Source organism: Stegostoma tigrinum, chromosome 5, assembly GCF_030684315.1.
Source record: "Stegostoma tigrinum isolate sSteTig4 chromosome 5, sSteTig4.hap1, whole genome shotgun sequence".
Taxonomy (NCBI): domain Eukaryota; kingdom Metazoa; phylum Chordata; class Chondrichthyes; order Orectolobiformes; family Stegostomatidae; genus Stegostoma; species Stegostoma tigrinum.
This window is the reverse complement of record NC_081358.1, coordinates 113,459,779-113,487,390: the sequence shown is the minus strand read 5'-3', so window position 1 is coordinate 113,487,390 and position 27,612 is coordinate 113,459,779. Positions and strand designations below refer to the sequence as shown.

Sequence of the window (27,612 nt, the reverse complement as noted above, 5' to 3'; positions counted from 1 at the left end):
CTGTGAAGGTCAAGATACCGTTTATCATCTTCACTGCCTAATGCAACCGTACGCTTACTTTCAGAGAGTGGTGTACAAGGATACCCAAGATATATTCCTCCGCCCCTTTACCCAATCTGTCACCATTCACAGAATAATCTACCTGCCTGCTTTTGCTATGAAAGTAGCTAACGGAACATTTATTCACATTGTACTGTGTCTGCCATGTATTTACTAACTACTTAACCAATTCAAATTACACTGAAACTTTTCTGTATCCTGCTCACAGCATATTCTCCCAGTGAGCTTTGTTTCATCAGCAAACTTGGAGATATGACACTTGGTTTTCCCAATCTCAATTATTAATAATATAGATTGTGAATAGCTGGGGTCCAAGAACTGTCACTGTTAGTGCCTCTGCCTGCTATTGAAGTGAAAAGATCTGTTTATTCCTAGTCTTTATTTCTTAACTGCCAACTAGCTCTCAATTTGGGGCGACACGATGGCTCAGCGGTGAGCACTGCAACCTCACATTACCAGGGACGCGGGTTTGATTCCAGCCTCAGGTGATTGTGTGGAGTTTGAACATTTTCCCTGTATCTGCGTGGGTTTCCTCCAGGTGCTCCGGTTTCCTCCCACAGTCCAAAGATGCTCAGGCTAGATGGATCAGCCATGCTAAACTGCCTGCAGTGTTCAGGGGTGTGTGGGTTATAGGAGGATGGGTCTGGGTAGGATGCTTCAAGGGGCGTTGTGGACTTGTTGGGCCAGAGGGCATGTTTCCACACTGTAGGGAATCTAATCTAACTCAGTACATGGCCTCCAATCCCACCAGATTTAATTTTACATGCTAATCTCTCATTTTGGACTTTAGCTAAAGCTGTCTGAAAATCCAAGTCACCCACATCACTAGGATGACAAAGTGTACAGCTAAATGAACACAGCAGGCCCAGCAGCCTCATAGGAGCAGGAAAGCCGACGTTTCGAGCCAAGAAGGGTCTCGGCCCGAAAGGTCAGCTTTCCTGCTCCTAAAATGCTGCTTGGCCTGCTGTGTTCACCCAGTTCTACACCTTGTTATCTCAGATTCTCCAGCATCTGCAGTTCCTACTATCTCCACTTCACCGGTCTCCCTTTCGCCCTTAACCACTCTACCCTTCACAACCTCGAAATGTTCTAGAAGATTTGTCAAGCATGACTTCCCCTTCATAAATCTGTGCTGACTCTGTCCAATTCTCTGTCACTATCTTCCAAATGCTTTGTTAAAGCATCTTTTAATATGCCCTCAAGCATTTTTTCCACTATAAATGTCAAGCCAACTGGTGCATAATTTAATGTTTTCTCTCTGCCTCCTTTCTTAAAATAATGGGGTTGCATTAGCTACCCTCCCTATCCATAGGAACTTATTTCTTATCCCTTGGATATTGTTCACAAGGGATTTTCTGTCTGCTAAACACAGCCACCGGTCCATAACTTTATCAGGAAGACCCATAACACGAAGAATTTCCTTCACAGAATGAACTATCTCTGCTACCTTAAATTTGGGGCAGCATGTTGGCTCAGTGGTTAGCACTGCAGCCTCAGAGCACCGGGGACCCGGGTTTGATTCCCACCTTGGGCGACTGTCTGCGTGGAGTTTGCACATTCTCTCCGTGTCTGCGTGGGTGTGCTCCAGTTTCCTCCCACAGTCCAAAGACGTGCAGGTTAGGTGGATTGACCATGCTAAATTGCTCGTAGTGTTCAGGGGTGTGTGGGTTACAGGGGGATGGGTCTTGGTGGGATAGTTCAAGGGGCGGTGTGGACTTGTTGGGCCAAAGGGCCTGTTTCCACACTGTAGGGCATCTAAATATAGATACTCCACAACATCATCAAGGGGACCTTTGATCTCACAAATAACAATCATGGAAGGTAGCTGCTGTGCTGACTTAAATATTTTCTTCATTGTAATATTCTGTTTTTGTAGATGAGACAGTGCAGTCCCATTGACTGGGTCATGAGCCCATGAATATTGGTCTGGCTTCCCTGGAGTTGCACCTAGCTTCTTTCCAATTTGTCCTTTATTCTCGTTCTGCTAATACATCTGAGAAGTAAATAAGCTCTTCACTTCAATTTGTTGTTCAGATTGGACTTCTTTACTCTCCCATGTAGATGCCTTCTCGGTGAGCTAGAGGTTTTCACATCCTCAATCATGGTACTGGAGAATAATTGCTTACTTAATGTTGCACGTTATCACTTGTAGAGATCATTCCTCTTTGGCAAATAAAGGATAAGGGCACTAAACTTTCGATTTTAGTACTGAACTAATCTTTAAATTCTGTGACATAGCAATCTACATCTCTGTGTTCTGTGCAGGTTTTCCTGTGTTTTTCTGATCATAGAGATGGTTTCCCACCCTTACAGGGTAAAATAGAAATTTTCCGGCCTTCTGTAGCCTAAATGGAAGATTCTCAATTATTTGCAGGCACAATCAACACTTGCTGTCTTTCATTTTTTTAGTACACGTTGCATGGTCCCGCCAAATATTGCATTGCATTGCATGGCCTTATAAACCTTCCCACCAAATCTGCAGTTTAAATTATATATTCCCCTGATAGTATCACAGTTTTAATGTTCTTCTATCTTCTTCTGTCAGACTCTGTCTTCTAAATCTTATTAAATTGCCCTTTTGTCACCTTTTCACAGTTCCTTGATTCCTGATGCTATGGTCTCACTTTTAATTAAACCTATAACCCTTGCCTTTGCTATCGTAGCCAGGCCTCCTGGTGTCCAGTTGTGATAGCAGCAATGCGCACTGTGAACAGCAAGTGTTCCTTCTTTACTTGTATCCTTGTCAGCCTGGCACTTTATGCCATGATTTTAAAGATTTTCCCCTTTTCTACAAAAAAAATTCTATTCCTGGAGTTCTGAAACAGCTGATCCTCAAACTGAGGCATAACCTATGAATTTTGCTTCCCTGAAGACTTTGTAATTGTTAAGCGTTTTTACTCTCATAATAGCTCATACTGTCTTTTCGATGCCTTTGATCAGTTCCATTAACCCATTAATTTGAACATACTCAACAATTATATGTTCGTAGTTCTCTGGAATACAAGAGCAGTCATGTATGAGCATACAGTAGCCTCAATTTAATATTGAGGGTCTTCCTTCTTTCAAGAATAGAACGAAGAACAAAGAAAATTACAGAACAGGAACAGGTCCTTTGGTCCTACAAGCCTGCGCTGATCCAGATCCTCTATCTAAACTTGTTGCCGATTTTCCAATCATCCCTGTGCTCCCTGTTCATTTATGTATCTGTCTAGATATATCTTAAATGACTCTATCATGCCCACCTCTACCACCTCCACTGGCAACGCATTCCAGGCACCCACCACCCTCTGTATAAAGAACTTTCCACACATATCTCCATTAAACTTTTCCCCTCTCACCTTGAAATCATGACCCCTAGTAATTGAGTCCCCCACTCTGGGAAAAAGCTTCTTCTATCCACGCTGTCTATACCTCTCATGATTTTGTAGACCTCAATCAGGTCCCCCCAAACCTCTGTCTTTCTAACATAAATAACTAATCTACTCAACATTTCTTCGTAGCTAGCACCCTCCATACCAGGCAACATCCTGGTGAACCTCCTCTGCACCGTCTCCAAAGCATCCACATCCTTTTGGTAATGTGGCGACCAGAACTGTATGCAGTATTCCAAACGTGGTCGAACCACAGTCCGAGACCACTGTAACATGACCTGCCAACCCTTGTACTCAATACCCCGCCCAATGAAGGAAAGCATGCCGTATGCCTTCTTGACCACTCTATTGACCTGTGTTGCCACCTTCAGGGCACAATGGACCTGAACACCCAGATCTCCTTGTGCATCAATTTTCCCCAGGGCTTTTCCATTTACTGTATAGTTCGCTCTTGAATTGGATCTTCCAAAATGCATCACCTCGCATTTACTTGGATTGAACTCCATCTGCCATTTCTCTGCCCAACTCTCCAATCTATATATATTCTGCTGCATTCTCCTACAGCCCCCTTCTCTATCTGCTACTCCACCAATCTTCGTGTCATCTGCAAACTTGTTGATCAGAGAATCTATACCTTCCTCCAGATCATTTATGTGTATCACAAATAACTGTGGTCCCAACACAGATCCCTATGGAACACCACTGGTCACAGTTCTCCATGTTGAGAAACTCCCTTCCACTACAACTCTCTGTCTCCTGTTGCCCAGCCAGTTCTCTATCCGTCTAGCTAGTACAGCTTGGACCCCATGCGACTTCACTTTCTCCATCAGCCTACCATGGGGACCATTATCAAATGCCTTACCAAAGTCCATGAATATGACATCCACAGCCCTTCCCTCATCTATCGACTATGTCACTTCCTTGAAGAATTCTATCAAGTTGGTAAGACATGACCTTACCTGCACAAAACCATGCTGCCTATCACTAATAAGCCCATTTTCTTCCAAATGTAAATAGATCCTATCCCTCAGTATCTTCTCCAGCAGCTTCCCCAGCACTAATGTCAGGCTCACCGGTCTATAATTACCTGGATTATCCTTGCTACCCTTCTTAAACAAGGGGACAACATTAGCAATTCCCCAGTCCTCTGGGACCTTTCCCGTGTCTAACGATGCTGTAAAGAAATCTGCTAAGGCCCCAGCTATTTCTTCTCTCGCTTTCCTCAGTAACCTGGGATAGATCCTATCCAGACCTAGGGGCTTGTCCACCCTAATGCCTTTTAGAATATCCAACACTTCCCTCGTCCTTATGCCGACTTGACCTAGCGTAATTAAACATCTATCCCTAACCTCAACATCCATCGTTTCCCTCTCCTCAGTGAATACCAACGCAAAATACTCATTAAGAATCTCACTCATTTTCTCTGACTCCTCGCATAACTTCCCTGCTTTGTCCTTGAGTTGGCCAACCCTTTCTCTTGTTACCCTCTTGGTCCTTATGTATGAATAAAAGGCTTTGGGATTTTCCTTAACCCTGTTCGCTAAAGATGTTTTATGGCCCCTTTTAACCCTCTTAATTCCTCGTTTCAGATTGATCCTACTTTCCCGATATTCTTCCAAAGCTTCGTCTGTTTCCAGTTGCCTAGACCTTATGTATGCTTCCTTTTCCCTCTTTTCTGGTCTCACAATTTCACCTGTCATCCATGGTTTCCTAATCTTGCCCTTTCTATCCCTCATTTTCACAGGGACATGTCTGCCTGCACTCTGATCAACCTCTCTTTAAAAACCTCCTGCATATCAAATGTGGATTTACCCTCAAACAGCTGTTCCCAATCCGTATTCCCCTGCTCCTGCCGAATTTTGCTAGAGTTCACCTTCCTCCAATTCAGCACTCTTTCTTTAGGACCACTCTCATCTTTGTCCATCAGTATGCTGAAACTTATGGAATTGTGATCGTTATTCCCAAAGTAATCCCATACTGAAATTTCAACCACCTGGCCGGGTTCATTCCCCAACACCAGGTCCAGTATGCCCCATTCCCGAGTTGAACTATTTACATACTGCTCTACAAAACCCTCCTGGATGGTCCTTACAAATTCTGCTCCATCTAAACCCCTAACACTAAGTCAATGTTAGGAATATTAAAATCTCCCATCACCACCACCCTGTAGCTCTTAAATCTTTCCATAATCTGTCTACATAGTTGTTCCTCTATCTCACGCTCACTGTTGGGAGGCCTATAGTACAGCCCCAATATTGTTAATCCACCCTTCCTATTTTTCAGTTCTGCCCATATTGCCTCACTGCTCGAGTTGTCCATTGTGCCCTCCATTAGCACAGCTGTGACTAGTTGGAAGGTAACCAAGACTGAAGCAACTGCAACCAGAAAGCTCCTAATACCTGCACATCTACATGCTGTCTGTGTTTAAAAACAAAGGGCCTACTAATCACTTAATCAGAAATGCATTCAATTTCAGGACAGGGAAAACCTTTGATTTTAGTTGGTTGTCAAATGGAAATCATTTTCTCTTCTATATTCTTTCTTACTTGACAACAACTATGGTCAGGGCAGACTTTCTTTGGATTTACAATTTCCTCAGATAGCAATGGGAAAAGAACGTCAGCCTGTCTAACTGTATCATTGGTGAATGGCCCCCTGCTGAAAAATGTCTGTGTGGATATCACAGGGCGTAGATGTTTTTATCCAATCGGCGCAGGCATGCTATGGCACACCTCTAGAGCAGCTGGGACTTGAACCCAGGCCTTGTATTGCATCCTGTTGTGACACACAACGTGCCTTTGGATAAAAGTTTGGCAACTCTCAATATTAATCTTCCACATGAAAAAGAGATTCCCACATCTTTTACATGAAACTCATCCTAAGTACCAATGTAAGCAATAATAAGCAATGGCACCTTCTAAAGAAAGATGAAAATTTGAGAATAAAAATTGGTGGGTTATTAATTTTGGAAGGATATCCTCCATTATGTGCACAAAATTAGTAACAGAACTAAAGGAACATATTAATATATTTACAGTGTTTCGTAATAGCCAACTTCAAATGCATTGTTATGGTTATAGACAGGAAAAGCAAACAAAAAAATCAATGAAAATGTGAAACACAGTACAGTAAACTTAAGAATTGCACAGCCACAAAAAATATATCTTTACCTTGTAAAGTGTAATAATACCAAATGTTTCTGTTGGCTCCTTCCACTGTAGATATAACTTCTCCTCGAAGGTGCTTCCTTGAACTGAGTCTATGGGGATTGCACCGGGCACTAATGGATAGACATAAAAAAATTCAAAGAAAGAATAATAGTTTTTCTCTATCCTCATGACAGGGGCACAGCAGCTTCACATCCCTAATGGCATGAAATGGTGTGTGTAACATGCATTCATTGTGACTGGCAGCTCAACCTAAAGAGTATACTTTTATGACCTTTGCATCCATGAGATACTTAATAGTTCAGCAGGCAGCCAAGGAACTTAAGGTACAAACTGAAACAAAGGCAAAGCATTGCTGTATCCCTGACTGAATAACTCACAACTGACACTCACACGAGAATTATGGTCTAATTCCTCAAGCGAGATAAAAGTCAATTTACTCTGCTTCTCCTCAGAAAGGCTTGATAGATTTTGGACATAAACATTTTTAGATTTTTTTCCACTTAAAAAATGATCTTTCTCTAGCATCCTAACCTGGAGGAAATAGGTGCACTTATTGAGCGCAGGTGCATTGTGACTTCTTTGGTGTAGTTAGATGTGGACCAATTGCAAATGTCAGTTTAATTGATGCAGTACCATACTACAGGCTTGTTAGTGAGGTGAAAACTCCTGGGATTAAAGGATCAGTGACGGGAAGGTTAGAAAATTGGCTGGGGAGCAGGAACCAGAGAACAATAGTGAATGAATGATTTATTTTTAGACCAGAGGGATATCCACGGTGCTGTCCCTAGAGACTGGGAAAGGGACAACTACTCTTTTTGAGATATAATTCATGGTCTATACCTGGATTTAAAGGGAAAAATGCAATATTTATAGATGTGATGTAACTTGGGGACACGTCAAGCAATCAGAACAGTAACAGACTTCAAGAGGATGTGGAAAAATTACTAGTGAAATGGATAGATATATGGCAAAATAAATTTAATACAGAGAACTATGAAGGGACACATTTTGGTAATGTCATACTAAGTATAAAAACATTATATTGTGAACTTTCAGTCAACAAGTTTAAAAACTGGACACGAGCAAGCTGTTCAAAAGGTTGCTGCAAATTGTGTGACCTTTGGCCTTTGAGTTAAAGACAGTACCAGGTGTCAAGCAAACGATTAAATATGAACATTCCCAGCCAGTTGGGGAATTCACACATCTCTTTATTTAAGGATGGGTCAACACAACAGAACTATAGAATTCCTAGACTGCTGCCATTCTGTTTCATACTGGACAGAAGAGAAGGTCGAAATTTGATTTATGATGGACAGAAGTGAATGGACATTGTTAACTTTTCATTCTGTTGTGCTGGAATTTCTCATCCAGACTGTGTGAACCCCCACACAAGAAAAGCATAAGTTGCTGGAAGAGCTCAGTAGGTCTGGCAGCATCTGTGAAGAGAAATCAGAATTAATGTTTCTGGCCCACTGACCTTTCCTCAGAACTTGAACGTCAAAGTTGTCAAACCAGAATACAGGATGTCGGAATCCATATAGAACCTGGTATAAAGCCAGAGGAGCTGAATATTATTTATATAGAGAAATGGAGAAAGCTACAGAACAGACAGGCGTTTTTTTTTTAAATGGGATGTGGGCTCTGCTAGTTGGGCTTTCGACCCAGCAACATTCAAGGAAAGCAATATATTTCCAATTCAGTATTAAATATTGGCCTTCATTGTAAAGGGATTGTGAATAAAAGTAGGAAAGTTTTACTAAAACTACGCAAGCCACTAATCAAACCACAGCGTGAAAACTGCGATCCTTTTTGGCTCTTATCTAAGGAAATATTTACCAGCATTTGAGGTAATCCAGAGAAGGTTCATGAGGCCGAGACTGTCTTATGAAGAATAATTGAGCAGATGGAACCTGTGCTACTTTGCAGTTTCACTGAATGAGAGACCATTTTATTTAAAGACGCAAGATTCTTAGGGGACTCAACGGGGCAGGTATGGAAAGGTTGTTTCCCTTTGTGGGAAAGTCAAGGATCAGAACACATAATCTCAGAATAAGACAGACATAAGAAGGACTTTATTCCCTCGGAGACTTATGAATCTGTTACAGCAGAGCTCAGTCAAGGCTGGGTATTTAGGTCTATTCAAGGCTGAGATCAATAGGTTTTTAATCAATAAGGGAATCAAGAGTAATTGGAAAAGACAAGAGTTGAGAATTATCAGGTCAACCATGATCTCATTGAATAGCAAAGCTGACTTGATGGGCTGAGCAGCCTAATTCCATGCCATCTTACGGACTAATGATCCAAACAGGATGAGTTGAAGAAGGAAGGAGCTGCATTCTTCCTGAAGATTAAGAGATTTGATGGATAAGTTCAAAATCATGGATAATTTTGATGAAGCGAAGAAGGAGAAATTGTTCTCAGTGGCAGCTTTTTTGTCAGAGTTGCATTGGGGAACAATACACCAGAGGTAACATGGAGGAATGCTTCCTACATGGAAAATTGTTGTGATCTTGAATACGCTGCTTCAACGGCTGTGGAAACAGGATCATGGGTCAAGTCAAGGGGGATCGAGATGAGTACTTGAAGGGATCAAACTTTCAGTGCTGTGAGGAAAAAGTGGGGATCAAACCAAGTTGGAAAGCTCTATGGAGGAGCTGGCAAAAGCTCAATGGGTCCAACAATGTCTCCTTCTGCCCTGAATCACTCTATGATTCAACTATAAACACAATTCATGAGAGCTCACAGCAGAAGGGAGCGACTGCTAAAAGCCGTCATCCTCAGCCTGCAAAGAATTATTCAAGTTGAAATATTTGTTTTAAGTTTCAATTCTCCTGAATGAGGGAAATGGGAGGAGATGACTGATAGTTTATACGGCCTTGAGCCTGAATGTTTAGCGTGCCAACAGATAATTTGTGGTATCATGGTAATGTCTCTGAACTGATAATCTCAAACTGAGGCTAATGCCCTGGGAGTTAGTGGTTTGCATGCATTCTGGGTGAAAAGCAATGGGTTGTGGAGATTGCATAGATGGAAGTAATGGTCAAGGTAACATCAAGGCAAATGGCCCTTAGCTGCAAATATATATAGAAAGCCCGTAATCATTCAATTATGAGAAGTAAAACAGAATCCTCTGGGAGTAACACAATAATTAGACCATTTCCAGGGGGAAGTGCACAGGGACAGGCTGTCTAGTGAGGAGCATCAGAAAAAATAGCTGATGATGAGAAAATTGTACAAATATGATTTTCATCCCGACCATTATATCAAACCTCACAAAGAAAGCTGACAAAACATCAATGAATAACGAAGACTGAATATTAGCTGAGGGCCAAAAACAGCTGACTCATTCAGTGCTTTTCTGCAGAAGTCAATTTAAGGTGACTTTCAAGAAAGATTCCTGGATTGACAGCATAAATTTTAGAAATTAATCAGCAGCATCGGTCAGCTCCATCAGTCTGCGGGGTGATCCAAACCACCCCCTCATCTCTGTGACCTGCCAAACATACTCCTGGATCAAGACATTGGGTCTTACCATGGAAAGGAACAGGACCCAGTTTTGTCACATCCGAGGTTTATGTCACAGGAGGCAGAATGGTGTGTTGTGTTGGAGACGCTGCCCTCCTAAAGGAATAATTAACAGACAGATAACAGTCCCTACTTCACTGGATCAGCAGAAGTCCATTTGTTGAGGTGAACCTTTTTTGCAAGTTGTGCAAGTGGGTTCCAGGCCAGGGCTGTTGCCAGGTCACGAGTCACATTTAAGTTCGTGCTCATAAGAAAGTTCAACTTGAGGATAGAAACATCAAATTCCCTACATGAACAGATAAACTGTGCCAGACATTTCCCCCCTGTGAGAGGAATGAGCTTATTGGTTCTATCCCTGTGCTTTAGCTTCTCAATGAAATGGCTTTTCAATACCATAAAATTTCGACTGAATTTCTGACACGTCCACTAAGATAATAGTCTCTTCCCCCATGCATGCAATCAATGCCTGCAGTGTTTCTTTCTGTATTTCATATCAAGCCATACAGCTTGGAAACAGACCTTTCGGCCCAATGAGTTCATGCCAACCATGTTCACAAACTAATCTAGTCCCACTTCCCTGCATTTGGCCCATATCCCTCCAGAGCTTTCCTAATATGTCTAGGCTCTGTGGGCTTATATCTACCGATGAGACCCAATTTGCCATCCAGTCAGCAGCCTCATGCAGTACAAATGTAAGTTTTCCTCTTGAATTTGTATTGTTCAGTGCAAGATAAAGAACTTTGACTAAAGGAGCCTTTATTCAGCAACACTCAAGTCTTACCCTTGAATTAAACAGCACAGAAGGAGGCCATTTGACTGACTGCATCTGTGCCAGTTCTTTAAATTATTCAATTAATCCCACTGCCCTTTCTTGTTTGGTTTCCCAAAATTGTTGTGCATTATTTTTGTTGTAATTTTCACACATCTTCCCAACCTTCTTTTGAAAGTTACTGTTGAGACGGTTTCAACAAGCTCTCTATTTCACCTCAAAAACTGCCTACATTTCTGAATAGGCTAGAATTTTATTCAGAAGGGAACACTATAGTCACAGTTGTGACATTCATTCAATAATAACAATGCACAAACATAATGGAACAGTTACTGTCAAATTGGACCCATAAAGCTGGTATGAATGCAATGCCCCCTGCTGCCATGGGTCAGTAGAGCTAATAACAGACAGATTAGGAATAGGACTGAAGGCTGCCTTTTGTGGAGTATGTTGCTATCCTGACATGTCTACCTTGGTATACTGCAGGCTGACACACTCCGGGTACAAATTGTTTATACAGAAGTAAAATTAAAATTCAAAATCTTTGCACCAGCTGAAGAACATGCTCCGGAATTACATTTTAATTTACCTTTCAAATTGTCAACAAAAATATCTCCTGCAATATATGAAATCTTGAGAGACTCATGAAATGATCCTAAATCCTGCTTAGTGCAGTCACATTGTATGAAGTATTGTGAATGATAAGACAACTAAGCAAGAGAAGAGTGTTAATGTTGTGTATTTATATGCTATTGGCTTTACAAGTTGCACAGATTTTACACACAGATTAGGACTTGTGTTTGTTAGGTAACTATCCTCAGTTTTCCTCTCTTGTTTACATATTGCCCTTCATTTAGTTTCTGTCTAATTCTCAAAGGCACTGACCGAAGCTGGTAGCTACTGACGCTGGTTAGTCAGTCACATGATTACCTTGTCTTCTCAACTTCTTCCATTTCCTCAGTTCCTTCTGATCAAAATTAATATTTGTTGTGGTGTGATCAATTTTCCTAATGGTGACCATTATTCCTATGTGAGCTGAGATTAGTTGAATCTGTGAAGCCTAACTAATTCCGTTCGCCATGTTAACTTCGGATATTAAAGAGCAAATCAAGGCATTGTCACCGCTGTCCTTGCTCATATTCACCAAATCTCCACAGAATTAAACTTGTACTACATCAGATCATATGATTTAGCAAATTAACCTTGCACCCACACACTCCTAGCGCATCTACACCCACTGAATTCCTGATGCACTCTCCATAATGTCTACATACTCTCCGATAGGTTAAAACTCTTCTATGCCTCCTCATTTCCCCTGTATCTTCTAATTCTCCCTCATGTTCCCAATGCCTTCATTATGCAGTCTGTATGCTCTGTACCCACCTACCAGAATCAGCAGTGGGCAAGCCTCAGGATAATTTTGAAATGAACATTAGGAAATCAACTTCTACCAATTTATTTTAACTCAGATTGAAACACCCTCCTTCAAAAGAAGTCATGACAAAATAAATCAAATCCTCACAAGTGATCAAATAATTGACAAATACCATAATTAAGAAAATTAATCCCTTAATGACCTTTTAAAAATGTCAAGCACATGGCTAAGCAGCTCTCTGCTGGGATAAGCCATTCCTGGGCTTTTGAAATTCAGCCAAGCATTCATTATGATTAGATGTCATAACAAAAAACTATGAAATCTATTGAAATTGTAAAAATGACCTTTTTTAAAAGTCTACATCACCTTTTTGTCAATTAAAATAGTCTAGGAACATTATTTTTTCTCTAACTGAGGTGTTGATTTGTTTTTATTTTAACAAGACAATTAAATCACTGTAAATTATTGCACTTGAGATCCAACTGTAGCAAAAAATACTTAATTTAAAATACAGCACCCATCCACTGAAACAAAAAACAATCATTTTATATTCTTTATATTTTGAATTCTGCGAATGAAAGAACTCTACAAACAATGCTCTCCTTTGTTCCCAATGGAAATGGGGTTCTCCTAAGTTTTCCATGCTCTCTGAGAGGTTGCTAACCACGTCTACTTACTGAAAGAGATCATCTCCTCCAAAATTGGGGTGAGGCACTGAGGGGGTTTTATACTGCCCCCATCGTATAGCAAAAGTGGAAGTACTGTACTGCAGCATGTGAACTACCCCTATTCTTATCCTGCTAAAATAGCCAGAAGCTGAATTGGAAGCATGAATCCGGGAGATGAGTCCTGATTGTCATTTTTATTCAGTTCCTGAGTTGTTCCTACTCAGTGAAAACTGGGCTAGAATGTAAAATAGAGAAACAGGCCCAATTAGCCACTTAGTCAGTGTGCCAATGTCTATGTTGCACACAAATTCTGCCAAAGATTCAAGTCATTGAGGAACGTGAAGTCTGGTCCACCTGAGAACATGAAGGAGATTATAAATGCTAGGAACATTAGCTTCCCACAAGTTCTCATTTGCCCTCAAGGGATTTTGCCACATGCTGAGGATGGTTATTTAAGATTGAAGACACTGAGATTCAGGACATTGAAGAATAAGTTACTTCACATGAAGGATTAAAATTGAACATTATGCAGAAGTATGGAATAGTTATCGCACAGAATGCATCAATTCAGCCAGTTGTCTGTGTGTCTTCTATCTGAAGGTGCAATTTACCTAATGCCACTCTCCTGCATTTTCCCCTTAGCCTACATGTTCTTGCTTTTAAATAATAATCTAAACTCTCCCTAAATGCTTCTCCTGTGCTATCAGGCTGTGAGTTCCAGATCCTAAGCACCCTGTGAAAATGTTTCATCTCTTGTTGTCCTTCTCCTGTGCTCCCGGCAATTGGAATTTTTTAAAAGTTTACTTTGTCCAAACCACCACCTCCCCCCGATTAAATGCCTCCAATAAATTTCCTCTGGGATGCAGAAGATTCTGGATGTCCTTGTGCATGGATTCAAAAGGTTACTATGCAGGTACAGCAATTAATTAGGAAAGTTCACAGAATGCTGTCATTTATTGCGAGGCAAATTAGAACCAAAAGTAAGGAGGTTCTGCTTCAGTTATACAGAGCATTGATGAGAAAACATCCGGTACAGTGTATGTGGAATTGATCACCTTATTTAATGAAGGATGTAAATGCATTGGAAGCTGTTCAGAGAAGGTTTACTGGACTAATTGGTGGAATGGATCATGAGGAAATGTTGACCAGGCACAGCCCATATCTGCTGGAGCTTAGAAGAATAAAAAGCAACTTGATTGTAACATGAAAGGACCTGCCTGCCCTGGTCGACCCATCGTCTCAGCCTGCTCCTGCCCCACCGAACTCATCTCCACCTATCTGGACTCCATTTTCTCCCCTTTGGTCCAGGAACTCCCCACCTATGTCCGTGACACCACCCACGCCCTCCACCTCCTCCAGGACTTCCAATTCCCTGGCCCCCAACACCTCATATTCACCATGGACGTCCAGTCCCTGTACACCTGCATTCCGCATGGAGATGGCCTCAAGGCCCTCCGCTTCTTCCTGTCCCGCAGGCCCGACCAGGCCCCCTCCACCGACACTCTCATCCGCCTAGCGGAACTCGTCCTCACACTCAACAACTTCTCTTTTGACTCCTCCCACTTCCTACAGACTAAGTGGGTGGCCATGGGCACCCGCATGGGCCCCAGCTATGCCTGCCTCTTTGTAGGTTACGTGGAACAGTCCATCTTCCGCACCTACACAGGCCCCAAACCCCACCTCTTCCTCCGGTACATTGATGACTGTATCGGCGCCGCCTCTTGCTCCCCAGAGGAGCTCGAACAGTTCATCCACTTCACCAACACCTTCCACCCCAACCTTCAGTTCACCTGGGCCATCTCCAGCACATCCCTCACCTTCCTGGACCTCTCAGTCTCCATCTCAGGCAACCAGCTTGTAACTGATGTCCATTTCAAGCCCACCGACTCCCACAGCTACCTAGAATACACCTCCTCCCACCCACCCTCCTGCAAAAATTCCATCCCCTATTCCCAATTCCTCCGCCTCCGCCGCATCTGCTCCCACGATAAGACATTCCACTCCCGCACATCCCAGATGTCCAAGTTCTTTAAGGACCGCAACTTTCCCCCCACGGTGATTGAGAACGCCCTTGACCGCGTCTCCCGCATCTCCCGCGACACATCCCTCACACCCCGCCCCCGCCACAACCGCCCCAAGAGGATCCCCCTCGTTCTCACACACCACCCTACCAACCTCCGGATACAACACATTATCCTCCGACACTTCCGCCATTTACAATCCGACCCCACCACCCAAGACATTTTTCCATCCCCACCCCTGTCTGCTTTCCGGAGAGACCACTCTCTCCGTGACTCCCTTGTTCGCTCCACACTGCCCTCCAACCCCACCACACCCGGCACCTTCCCCTGCAACCGCAGGAAATGCTACACTTGTCCCCACACCTCCTCCCTCACCCCCATCCCAGGCCCCAAGATGACATTCCACATTAAGCAGAGGTTCACCTGCACATCTGCCAATGTGGTATACTGCATCCACTGTACCCGGTGCGGCTTTCTCTACATTGGGGAAACCAAGCGGAGGCTTGGGGACCGCTTTGCAGAACACCTCCGCTCAGTTCGCAACAAACAACTGCACCTCCCAGTCGCAAGCCATTTCCACTCCCCCTCCCATTCTCTTGATGACATGTCCATCATGGGCCTCCTGCACTGCCACAATGATGCCACCCGAAGGTTGCAGGAACAGCAACTCATATTCCGCCTGGGAACCCTGCAGCCATATGGTATCAATGTGGACTTCACCAGTTTCAAAATCTCCCCTTCCCCCACTGCATCCCTAAACCAGCCCAGTTCATCCCCTCCCCCCACTGCACCACACAACCAGCCCAGCTCTTCCCCCCCACCCACTGCATCCCAAAACCAGTCCAACCTGTCTCTGCCTCCCTAACCGGTTCTTCCTCTCACCCATCCCTTCCTCCCACCCCCAGCTACCTACTAACCTCATCCCACCTGCTTGACCTGTCCGTCTTCCCCGGACTGACCTATCCCCTCCCTACCTCCCCACCCACACCTTCTCCACCTATCTTCTTTACTCTCCATCTTCGGTCCGCCTCCCCCTCTCTCCCTATTTATTCCAGTTCCCTCCCCCCATCCCCCTCTCTGATGAAGGGTCTAGGCCCGAAACGTCAGCTTTTGTGCTCCTGAGATGCTGCTTGGCCTGCTGTGTTCATCCAGCCTCACATTTTATTATCTTGGAATCTCCAGCATCTGCAGTTCCCATTATCTTTGATTGTAACATGTGTGTTATTGTGGGTTTTAACACAGTGGATGTAGAAAGGCCAAACTAGAATTAAAGATTATTTTTTACAAAATAATTGTTGCCCATTTAAGACTAAGAGCGTTTTCTTACAGACAATCATGAGACTTTGGAATACTTTCCCTCAAAAAGCAATTCAAGCAGAGTCCTTGAATATTTTTAAGACTGAGGTAGACAGATGGTTGATAAACAAGGGTGTGAAAGGTTGTCGGGGGACTATGCAGCAGTGTGGATTAATCAGATCAGCCAAGATCTTATCGAATGGTGGAGCAGGTTTGAATGGCCGAGGGGCGTCCTCTTGCTTCTAATTCTTTGCCCATACGTTCAACCAACACTTCTCCAGGAAAATAGTTCGGACTTATCCATGCAACTGAATTTCCTCATTTCCTCAATCTTTTTCTGACTCTCACATCTTTGATTTGTACACTTTGAGATGCCATTGCTGTCCAAGGCATTTGATTCTGAAACTTACAAAAGTAAACAGATAATATTAATTGCTTACCGTCTTCATCTGTCTGGATCACAAGCTCATCACTTTCCTTTCTTCCTTCTGAGTTCATTAGGACCAGTTTTACACTTACATTAGTGTAAGGTGGCAGACCACGCAGGGTATATTGCGGTTGAATGTGCCCTGTGTCCTGGCAGACTTCTTCACCCACATGCTCTTGACCTCCCACTGCATACCGGTATTGAGCAGTAAGGTTAAAGCTGTGGCAGCGCGTCACATTATAGCCGAAAGGCTCCCAGCGGATTGTAATTTGTCTGGACTTGATCTTCACAACTTCTATATTCCTCGGCCCGTGCATGGGATCTGTTGAAACAAATGAGAATATTTGTCATCCATACAGATTGTCCATCCTTGGGGAATGATTTCCTCTTTAAATCTGTGCTAAGGAGCATTTTGTGATTCTGTTCAACAGAGAGCAAGAGGAAAATATCCCATCAGTTTTGCAAGATAGAAAGAACTGTCTAGCCTCTAAAATTATAATCAAATTGCCAACATTTTAACATTCATAGATCAATGTTATTTGATAAATGATCACCATGCCTCTTAAGCTACACTTAGTGAAACATGGTACAATGGCTCAGTGGTTAGTACTGCCCTCTCAAAGACCCATGGACCAGGGTTCAATTCCACCCTTGGGTAACTGTCTGTGTGGAGCTTGCATGTTCTCCCTGAATCTGCATGTGTTTCTTCCCAAATCCATGCAGGCTAGATGGATTGGTTATGCAAAATTGTCCATAGTATGTAGGCTGGATGAACTGGCCATGGGAAATATAGGATGAGGGGTGGAATGCTCTTTCGAAGGACAGTGTGGATTTGATGCCTCAAATGGCTTGCTTCCACACTTTAGGCATTCTATGAATACAGTATGTGGAGCAAAGTAAGGACTTAAGAAATCACAGAAAATACAAGGTGTCACTCCTGCCAGTAGTTTGCTTAATAATGCTACTGATTTATTCTTATTCTCATTGGATAGAAGGTTTAGACCCCGGTTTGCGCTAACTTTTCTGAGCTCAAACAAGGCAGCAGCTTAGACCATATACATGGCTTTATGGTGCCTTTGCCTAGAGAGGGAGCTATCATCCCTCATTTATGATACATACCAAGTTACGCCTGTTGGAACCATATATGTGGAAGTTGGAAATAGATCTTCCATGGTTGAGATGCTGTAATAATTGACTATTCTCCCAACACTCACTATCAAGCTTCACACACAAATAATAGGCACTTTGATAATCTAATGGTGGAATAACAACTAGCATTCTTAGAACTGAATCTCAGGAAGTGGATAAAACTATCAAACATTGGGAGGAAATTATAAGTATATTAAATCGGAGCCTCTGGAAACAAGCTTAGGTGCAATACTTTGAATTTATTGTTTTAAATAAACATCTTTGGACGGGGCAATTTTAAATATTGACTTGCTCACACTTGTGTGTTTTTACTCTAATTCCCACAAGTGGAGAAATATAATCTTGATCTTTATTGGGAGCTCGTCAGACCAACAAATATGTGCCCACAAGCTAGACAACATAACCAGTCCAGCAAGCAGAAAGCACGATCACATTGCATCATAGAATCCCTACAGTGTGGAAACAGGCGCTTCAGCCCAACAAGCCCACAGCGACCCTCAGAGAATCCCACCCAGACCCACCTTTCTAATCTACACATTTCTGAACACACTACGGGCAATTTAGCACAGTCACTTCACCTAACCTGCACATCTTTGGACTGTGGGAGGAAACTGGAGGAAATCCATGCAGACACAGGGAGAATGTGCAAAACTCCACACAGACAGTCACCTGAGGGTGGAATCAAACCCGGGTCCCTGACACTGCGAGGCAGCAGTGCTAACCATTGAGCCACCATGCCACCCCATTGCTTGATCAGATGTGACTCAATCTGTCTATTTTTTGCCAGCTGTTACAATACATAAACCAGGAACAACCCACTCATGGTTAAGACAATACATTTGAGTGGAGCACTGAAGTTGTCATTGTGAGGATGTTTGATGAATGATGATAAATACCTAGGTTACAGTGGACAACATTTTGGTTGTTTGTAGTTCAGGGTTGTGCGGTGGAGCCTTATTGGGTTTTGTGTGAACTTCAACCCAGTGAATGCCATCTAATATTCAATTGTAGTTCTGTCAAAAACATCCTGATCAAACAATGTCTTCCACACTTCCTAAGCAAGACAGATCAGGACTGGGTAATAATAAAGCATTTTGTTATTTTATGCTTTTATATTTCAGATTTATTGTTTGTTTCATCATGCGGTAGGTGTGAAATTTATTTTAAAACTGCAAATCTGTTCACACAAAAATGAAAGATCAGTCTAAACAAAAGGATGCAAGTTAGTTCAACATTTTCCTGACAAGTGCATAACCAAGGTGAAAATGAATACACGTAGGAATGAATTTAAACGTCTTAACCTTGTTGTATTTTGAGATAGTTAGCTGTAGGGCGTCCAAAACATTTCTTTGCTGTGACAATGACAGATAAAAATCATTTGCAATAGATCATGCATCAAAAACATATTTGTGAGGGGAATATATCAACTAAATGGTCGTGATCAATGCTCAGTCTTACTCAAGCATGTACGAGCCTTTTGTACAAATGTATTTTGCGTTTTAATTGACCTGGCTGACAAAATATATCTGCAGGGAAATGAAAAAAAAGGCTGTAAATTAATTCAAAGCAACATGGCCACAAGTCAATTACTGAAGTGTTTTAGATTACCGTCGTTTGCTGGGATAAAGATAATTACGTTTAGACAGCGAATCAAATCATTGAGGTATTAGTCATAAAAATAAGGATTGCAGGTATCCTCGTTGAGTTGCTCTTTTGAGCACTTTGTCAGGTTTAATACTGCATATGATCATTTTCCCAAAGAAGAACAAATCATGGCCTTGCCAAGGAGATATAACTTTTTGTTTGTAGGACAAAGGGAGTTATTGTGGACTAACATCACGAAACAGAGGTATTGTGCATTTTCAGTTGACGTATAAATGCTGAAAACTAGCACTAGTTTGTTGCCTGTTTTCTCAAGTACATTCAAAGTGTGGTCTGGAGACAGTGCTCTTCCTCTCAAGAGAAACCATTTGAACACCATTATTTCCAAAAAAAATCCACAGGAAAGGCAGTTGCTTCATACCGAGAAAGCTTTCACAGCTGTTTGTACAATTCGTAACAGTTCTGTAAGAAATGTCACTTGATTTTTATCGGAGCTCATTAAAACATAAATCACTTCTGTGATATCAATTGTCTAAATAATTGTGCTGCTGAGGAAATGTAATTTGAAACTTAGTTCCATTTAGACTTTTACAACTTTTTTTTGAAAATCAATTTTATTTGATGTATACCAATTTTGTGTTTGCTATAAATAGTTTGATTGAACCAGTAAACTAGCTTACATTGGCGCCATTCAACACAAGTGGAATTTCTTGCTGTGTATCTGAATGTTGAATGGTGATTTACATTTGAATATTTCATAATTGCTGAAGGAGGGGTAAAAATGGGCTGACGCCAACCACACAAATATTGTGATACCATCTGAGATCAAGCTGCCCACTTGATAACAAAGTGTGAAGCTGGATGAACACAGCAGGCCATCAGCATCTTAGGAGCACAAAAGCTGATGTTTCCGGCCTGGATCCTTCATCAGAGAGGATGAAGGGCCTAGGCCCGAAACGTCAGCTTTTGTGCTCCTAAGATGCTGCTTGGCCAGCTGTGTTCATCCAGCTCCACACTTTGTTATCTTGGATTCTCCAGCGTCTGTAGTTCCCATTATCTCTGCCCACTTGATAGGAGCTTCCTTTACCATGATAAGGATATATATGGTGGCAGCAGAAATATCAGCTAATCTCCTTTGACAGTATCATGAAAACGTGTTCCATCCTCTGTCGTTCATGAGCAATAGATGCTTATGAATTACACCTCCTCCAAATCCCTCTCCAAGGCATGTACTACCCTGCGTTGTAAATATATCTTGATTCTTTTGTTGCATCTGCACCAGAAGGCTGAACATGACCTTTTGAAGAACAATCAGCAATGGGCAGTAAATTTTGCTCTTGTTAGTGATGAACAACATGAGCAAATATCCAGTAGGTGCTCCGGCAGCGTTACATTATTCATTTAATACCCTCTCCTCATCAACAGTTTCCTGATCACTGAAAGCAGCGTCATTGCCTCTGAGGGGGAAGTAATGGTGAGCATCTGGAACGTAACAAAGGTAGGTCAAAAAGAAATGAATTGGTCTCTTTAGAAAGGATGAAGTATGTATGTGACCTCAGTGAAGTTTTCAAGACTAGGAAACAGATCAGCAAGTTTAGTGCTGGTGTGTTTTTCACTGGATTCAAACACCAAAGATCACCATAAATTAAGAATAAGAAGGGAAATCAACTGATTTATTTCCACCCAAATGAGAAGCAGCATTATAGAGATTTTGACAGAACGTGCAAAACAAATGGGGTCAAGAAGTATTCAGCGTCCTGGAGACAGAAGGGAATGAGAGAAAGGTGTGTCATTTACAGGGATCTTGCCATAGTGTCCCTAAAACTTACATTTTTAATTGTTTACTGGAGCTTAGGTTGAATGTTAATCATTCAGAGTAATATTTCCTTTCAATCATGTTAACCTGCCTTTCCTGCACTGTTATATTTAGAAAGAAGGCATGACTGTCTCGAATACTTGAGAAATTGTGGTGTGTTAAAAGGAATAAACAAGCTCATTTATTCACCTTGACATAACGCAAACTTAATTATAGTACGTAGTATCCAATACCTGTGACTGTCCAATCGCCTGGAGCAATAAGAAGCAATGACAAGATGACTAACCTCTTCCCATATACTTTGTCTGCCTTAAATAATCAGCCACAGCATTTTGAAACGCAGAAAGAAAAGCAAAGCAAATTGCTTTCCTGGTTGACAGCAGCAGAGGACATCTGCCATGAAGCACACAGCAACTGTATTCCCTTCTTGATACTCATCACAGTCAGGCATTTCAGCAAAGGGATTGGATCAAATTTTCAACCAATGTAAGTATTCGTACTCCTGGGTCAAATGTAGCACAGCCAGAGGCAGGTCTGACATGTGCTCTGTGACTCCCCAGAAAAAAATGTGTCTTGGCAGCCAGTTATTTGATTTTTCTAAGTGATATTGTCAACTTGGTGCCAATTAGCAGGCAGCTTGAGGTTATGGCCTCAGGCTCTTTCGGACCTTGGCTGGGACATCTCAAACTCAACTCGCATAACAGCATCCAAGGTGGCCCAGTGAGACTTGAAGGCAGAATCCAGAGGCACAAATGAAAGGTGATAATCAGAACACCATTCCCAACGTGTGCAGGCCTCTGCTGTCTTTTGACATCACATCTGGCACCTGTCAGGCATGTTTGCCATGCAGTGCATGGCATGATGTCAAACCCAATAGGTGGACTAACAAATCTGTCATTCTGATGATCGAATCTGAGGTAGTGCCAGCTGAGTTAGAGGTGTTTGATGGTTATAAATAAAATTCCAATTTGTCAACACAGCATGACACCTATCCCATTTGTAAGCATGTAGCACTCCCAGTAAACCTCGGCAATGTTCTATTCATTGTGTAGTTTGTGGAAGGCAGTGCAGAGTCCACACAGCAAGCCCACTATGTACAATAATTTCCATTATGAATGCCAGTCGAGGTGAAACAGCAGTTTCCAAGCTGCCAAACAGAGAATAAATAAAAGGTAGACAAGTGCCCCAGGTTATATTTTAGGAGGTACAGACTGTAAATATAAAGATGTTTCTACCCAACAGTGTGGTGCTGTGCTGACATAATAAGAATAACACAGAAACAAGCTAGCTATAAAGCAATAAGAGATATATTCATTTCCTGTATTAAGAATGTCTCAGGCTTCCTTCTAGAGGGAGATATAAAACAGACCAGATGGCTGTTATTAAGCAGGGAAGGAAGTTTGGGTTAACCTGAAGAACTCTCATCTATAATCGGGGAAAATATGTGATTAGACCTGATATTGGGCGCTGGGACTATGATGAATAATTACCCTGCATCTGGTCCCATTGAGGCAGTCAGCATGTAAGCTTGACACTGACTGCGTATCGACTGTCAAAACTAGGTCAGTAGAAATCATGGTGCTGTCTGGCCAAACCATCAACAAGGGGACCAGGTATATGTGCAGTTAGCAGTATGTCCAGCTTAATAATGGCTAAGTGTTGCAGAAATCTAAAACAAGAGAATGCTGTAGAAACTCATTCAGCGATAGTAAGAACTGCTGATGCTGGAGTCAGAGATAACACAGTGTGGAGCTGGAGGAACACAGCAGGTCAGGCAGCATCAGAGGAGCAGGAAAGCTGATGTTTCAGGTTCGGAACCTTGTTCAGAAATAAGGGAGAGGGAAGGGAGTTCTGAAATAAATAGACAGAGGAGCACTGGGTCTGGGGAAGGTAGGTGGGATGGTGATAGGTGAGTGCAGGTAGAGAGTGGTGGGGATTGGTCAATGTGGTGGGAGGAGTGGATAGGTGGGAGAGAAGATGGACAGGTGGTGTCAGGTCAACGATGCGGGATTAGAGGGAGGATTAGTCATGGGATGAGGCCAGGAATGGGGAGATTATGAAACTGATAAATTCCACACTGAGACTATTAGGGTGTAGGCTCCCAAGGTGGAATATGAGGTGCTGCTCCCCCAGCTTCCTGCTGGCTTCATTGTGACACTGGAGCAGGCATGGGATGGACATACTGACATGGACATGTTATTGCAGCATCAGGTTAAGAGCGAAAATTCCCAGATTCTCAAATATGGCATTTAAGGGTTTAGTCATTTTCCCCATTTGTTCATCACTTTAAATCTAGGCTGTCTTGTTTTCTTCTTTATCAAGATGAGGAACAGTTTTCCCTGAGCTACACTGTCCAGCGGCTCTGAATTTGACAACATCTATTAAATCTACTCTCAGCCTTCTTCTCTTCAAGAAGAACAGTGCCAAATTCTTCAATCTACCCTCACAAATGAATGTGATCATTCCTGGAACCATCCTTGTACATCACTTCTACACTCTCTCCAATGTATTACAGCCTTGGTTTGAACATGGACAAAATAAATGAATTCCCAAGATGAGGTGAGAATGGCAGCCCTTGACATCAAGGCTGCACTTGACTAACTGTCAAAAACTCAAGCTAAAGGTAGCAAATGGAAACCTCTCTGTTAGTTGGAGTTTTACCTAGCACAAGAGAAGATGGCTGTGGTTGGTCAAGATCAATCGTCTGAGCTCCCGGATTCTCTATAGGAGGTCGTCAGGGTTGGGTCCTAGAGCCAACCATCTTCAGTTGCTTCATCAATGACCCCTTCTCTACCATAATATCAGAAGTGAGGGTGTTCGTGATTAATGTACAACATTCAGTATCACTCATGAGTCTCACATACTAAAGCAGTCTGCACGGGAACGCAGCAAGACTTTGACAATATCCAGGCTTGGCCTGAAATATGGCAAGAAATATTCAAGAAATGGCAAGTGCTAGATAAACACCATCACTGACAAGAGAGAGTTTAACCATCACCCCTTGACAATACCATTACTATTACCATTAATAAATCCCTCACTACCAACATTCAGGGAGTTACCATTAACCAGAAACTGAACTGAAGTAGCCATATAAATACTGTAGCTACAAGAGCAGATCAGAGGCTAGGAATTCTGTTTTGTGTAATTCAATGTTCATCCTCCCGATACCAGTCCACTATCTACAAAGTGCAAATCAGGAGGGTGAAGGAATACTCCCCAGTTGCCTGGATGAGTGCAGCTCCAATAACACTCAAAGTATGATACCATACAGGCCAAAGGCAGCTCATTTGAACAGCACAATATCCATAAACATCTACGATAAAAAGGTGTAGCGCTGGATGAACACAGCAGGTCAAGCAGCATCAGAGGATCAAGAAGGCTGATGTTTTGGGTCTGGACCCTTCTGAAGAAGGGTCCAGAAATGTCAGCTCTCCTGCTCCTCTGATGCTGCTTGGCCTGCTGTGTTCATTCAACTCTACACCTTGTCATCTCAGATTCTGCAGCATCAGCAGTTCTTACTATCTCTGAACCCATAAACATCTACTCCCTACACCACTGTTCAGTAGCAGCAGCATGTACTACCTACAAGATGCACTGCAGAAATTCAACAAGGCTACTCAGAATGTTGATCGTAGCATCTAGAAGGACAAGTGCAGCAGAATACAATTGGATACTACCATTTCACCTCCAAATGACTCACCATCCTGACTTGGAAGTACATCACCATTCCGTCAGTGTTGCTGAGTCAAAATGAAGCCATAGAGTTTTACACAATGAAAAGAAGCCCTTCAGCCAATCATGTCCATGCCTGGAACATATAGACCAGGCCAGGAAATGACAGCAGGCAACAGTCAACCAGACAGGCTTTAGAACAATACAGTGGTTTCCTGGTCACAATTATTGACATTGGTTTTTATTCTAGATTTTTCTTTTTGTTCACTCAAATTAAATTTCACAGCAAGAAATCTGTGCAATTTGAACTTGTATCCCTTGATCATTAGTTTTGCTTTCTGAACTATCCACCCAGCAGTATAACCCCTAATGATGATACTCATTCACAAATAGCATAACAGCGAGTTGCTAACCATTGAGGATTTACCCTGAAGTAAGTTCTCGTCCAGCTTTTCCATCAGATTAGATTCTACCACTTTACTTATTATTATGAATAGTGTTGGGGACATTGTCAACATTAACATATATTACCTCTTATCAATTTCCAACTTTGCAGAATCCCTATTGTACTCGGAGATCATTCCAAGTTTATAACAACCCCTCCTCAAATTTCTTCCCAGCTCTACTCCAGCAACTAGGATTGTTGGTCCCTAGAATATGTTGGTCATTCAGTTCCCTAATTTACCATGTCCATGATGTTCTGATGGTGAGTTCCCTGTGGACAACCAATAATCACATGCAATGAATCAAATTGCAAAGAATTATAGTGCAGAAACAAACTAATTGGCCAAAGAGATCCATGCTGGTATTCTTATTCCACAAAACTTTCTGTCGCCTTGGAACTGAATTGTCTGCACCTTTTCTGCTCCAGTGTAAAATATCTCCCCAAGATGTTGGCAGCGTAAAGGCAAAGGAACCAAAGCACACAGCCCTGCCAGACTTAGATCCCCATTTACATGGGCACTGAAAGAAGCACAGAAACAGTCCATTCAGCCCAACCATTCCATACAAGTGCTGATGCTGCACTGGAATCTCTCCCTCCTTTGCTTATCTAAATCTACCGTCACAATTCTCCATTCCTTTTTCTTCCAATTACTTGTTCAGTTTCCCCTTAAAATCTATCTGCATTATTCGCTTCAACCAATCCTTTTGAGTTCCACTTTGTCAGAACTCTTTGGGTAGAGAAGTTTCTTCTGAATTCCCAAATGGATTCTCTGGTGGCTTTCTTATATTGATGTCTCTTTCCAGTATTCTCTCTGCATCCATTCTATTGAAACCTTTCATGAATTTAAAGACATCCTTTAGGTCAATTTTACAAGAGAAAAGAAATCCAATCCATTCATGACACATACAGCCATCATTTTTGAAATTGTCTTTGAGCTTTCCGGAATATCAAAGCCTAATTTATCATCATTAAACACTACCAAGCATCAGAAAATAGAAGGCTGTTAACCAAAGGAATTTGAGAAGGCATCCCTTTATTGCACCCTGGAGATAGTTCAATAAAGAAATATCAACAATATCGTGGTGGCCCATTGCCAAAGCTAGAAGATTAAAGGAGCATCATGATATTGTAATTTGCACTCAGATAGTTAGGAACCACAGCACTAGATAACTACTGTAGAGATAATTTTACAACATTAAGCATATCCTAACGCAGTGCTTCTTTATTATAGCGCTACATCAATGTTCAGATATTGCTGCCCTCAACCAAAGCAGCCTACAACATGGTCATCTCAAGTACATGTTTGTTAATGGCTTGCTAATTGTTTTGTTTGTATCAATTAGGCAAACAATTTGGTACTTACCAAACATCACACACATATTTAAATTGTTCTCACGCAGGAATGAGAAAATGATCAGCATATTTCACAAAATACCTCAAATTTGGAGGAAAATACTAAAAATATTTCAGCTGCTTAGTGGTAATTTGTTGGGCATCACACCTCAGCTGAAACTAAAATGTACTTGGTGAATTGCTTTCGATGTTTTGCGAGTCTTCCTTTATGTATCAGTAATGGAGTGGCAGCAGCTGAAGGAAGCTTAACCACACTGGTAATAAAATGTGAGGCTGGATGAACACAGCAGGCCAAGCAGCATCTCAGGAGCACAAAAACTGACGTTTTGGGCCTAGACCCTTCATCAGAGATGAAGGCCCGAAACGTCAGCTTTTGTTCTCCTGAGATGCTGCTTGGCCTGCTGTGTTCATCCAGCCTCACATTTTATTATCTTGGAATTCTCCAGCATCTGCAGTTCCCATTATCTCTTAACCACACTGGGGCAGCTTTTCTTGTTGGTATCAATGCAGGTGACATAAACTGCATGTGTTATTATGATGAACAGAAACAGGTGAGGTAATACATAATCAACGACTTGAATGTACTTTGAAGCGATGGCTTCTAATGAATATTTCCTGCCAAGTATTTTGCATAACTACCCATTAGGTACCATCACAATTAAGATTGGATAATTGTGTCATTAGTCTGCCTCATGATATGAAGGTGTGGTGTGCCAATATCACAGACTAACAAATGCTTTCTTACTATACGACATGCAGCATCATATCTTGTCACATAATTTAAAACTAATGTCATATTAAGTGCATCCCACACAGTGTTTTAGAAAAACAAATCTGAAAGAACTGTGGATGCTGGAAATCAGAAAGAGAAACAAAATCAGAAATTGCTG

The 27,612-nt window shown here is 42.1% G+C and overlaps 1 protein-coding gene across 3 annotated transcripts in view; it reads right to left on the bottom strand.

The window, feature by feature from the left end:
* The window catches only part of LOC125451651 (receptor-type tyrosine-protein phosphatase mu-like), an 820,886-nt gene that overhangs the window by 330,099 nt on the left and 463,175 nt on the right, over positions 1–27,612 (bottom strand). For all 3 annotated transcript variants that reach the window (XM_059646218.1, XM_059646219.1, XM_059646220.1), the window contains exons 8-9: positions 16,696–17,004; positions 6,602–6,711 (exon numbers count right to left, since the gene is read on the bottom strand). In XM_059646218.1, the coding sequence (XP_059502201.1) occupies positions 6,602–6,711; positions 16,696–17,004 (419 nt within the window). The remainder of the gene's footprint in view (positions 1–6,601; positions 6,712–16,695; positions 17,005–27,612) is intronic.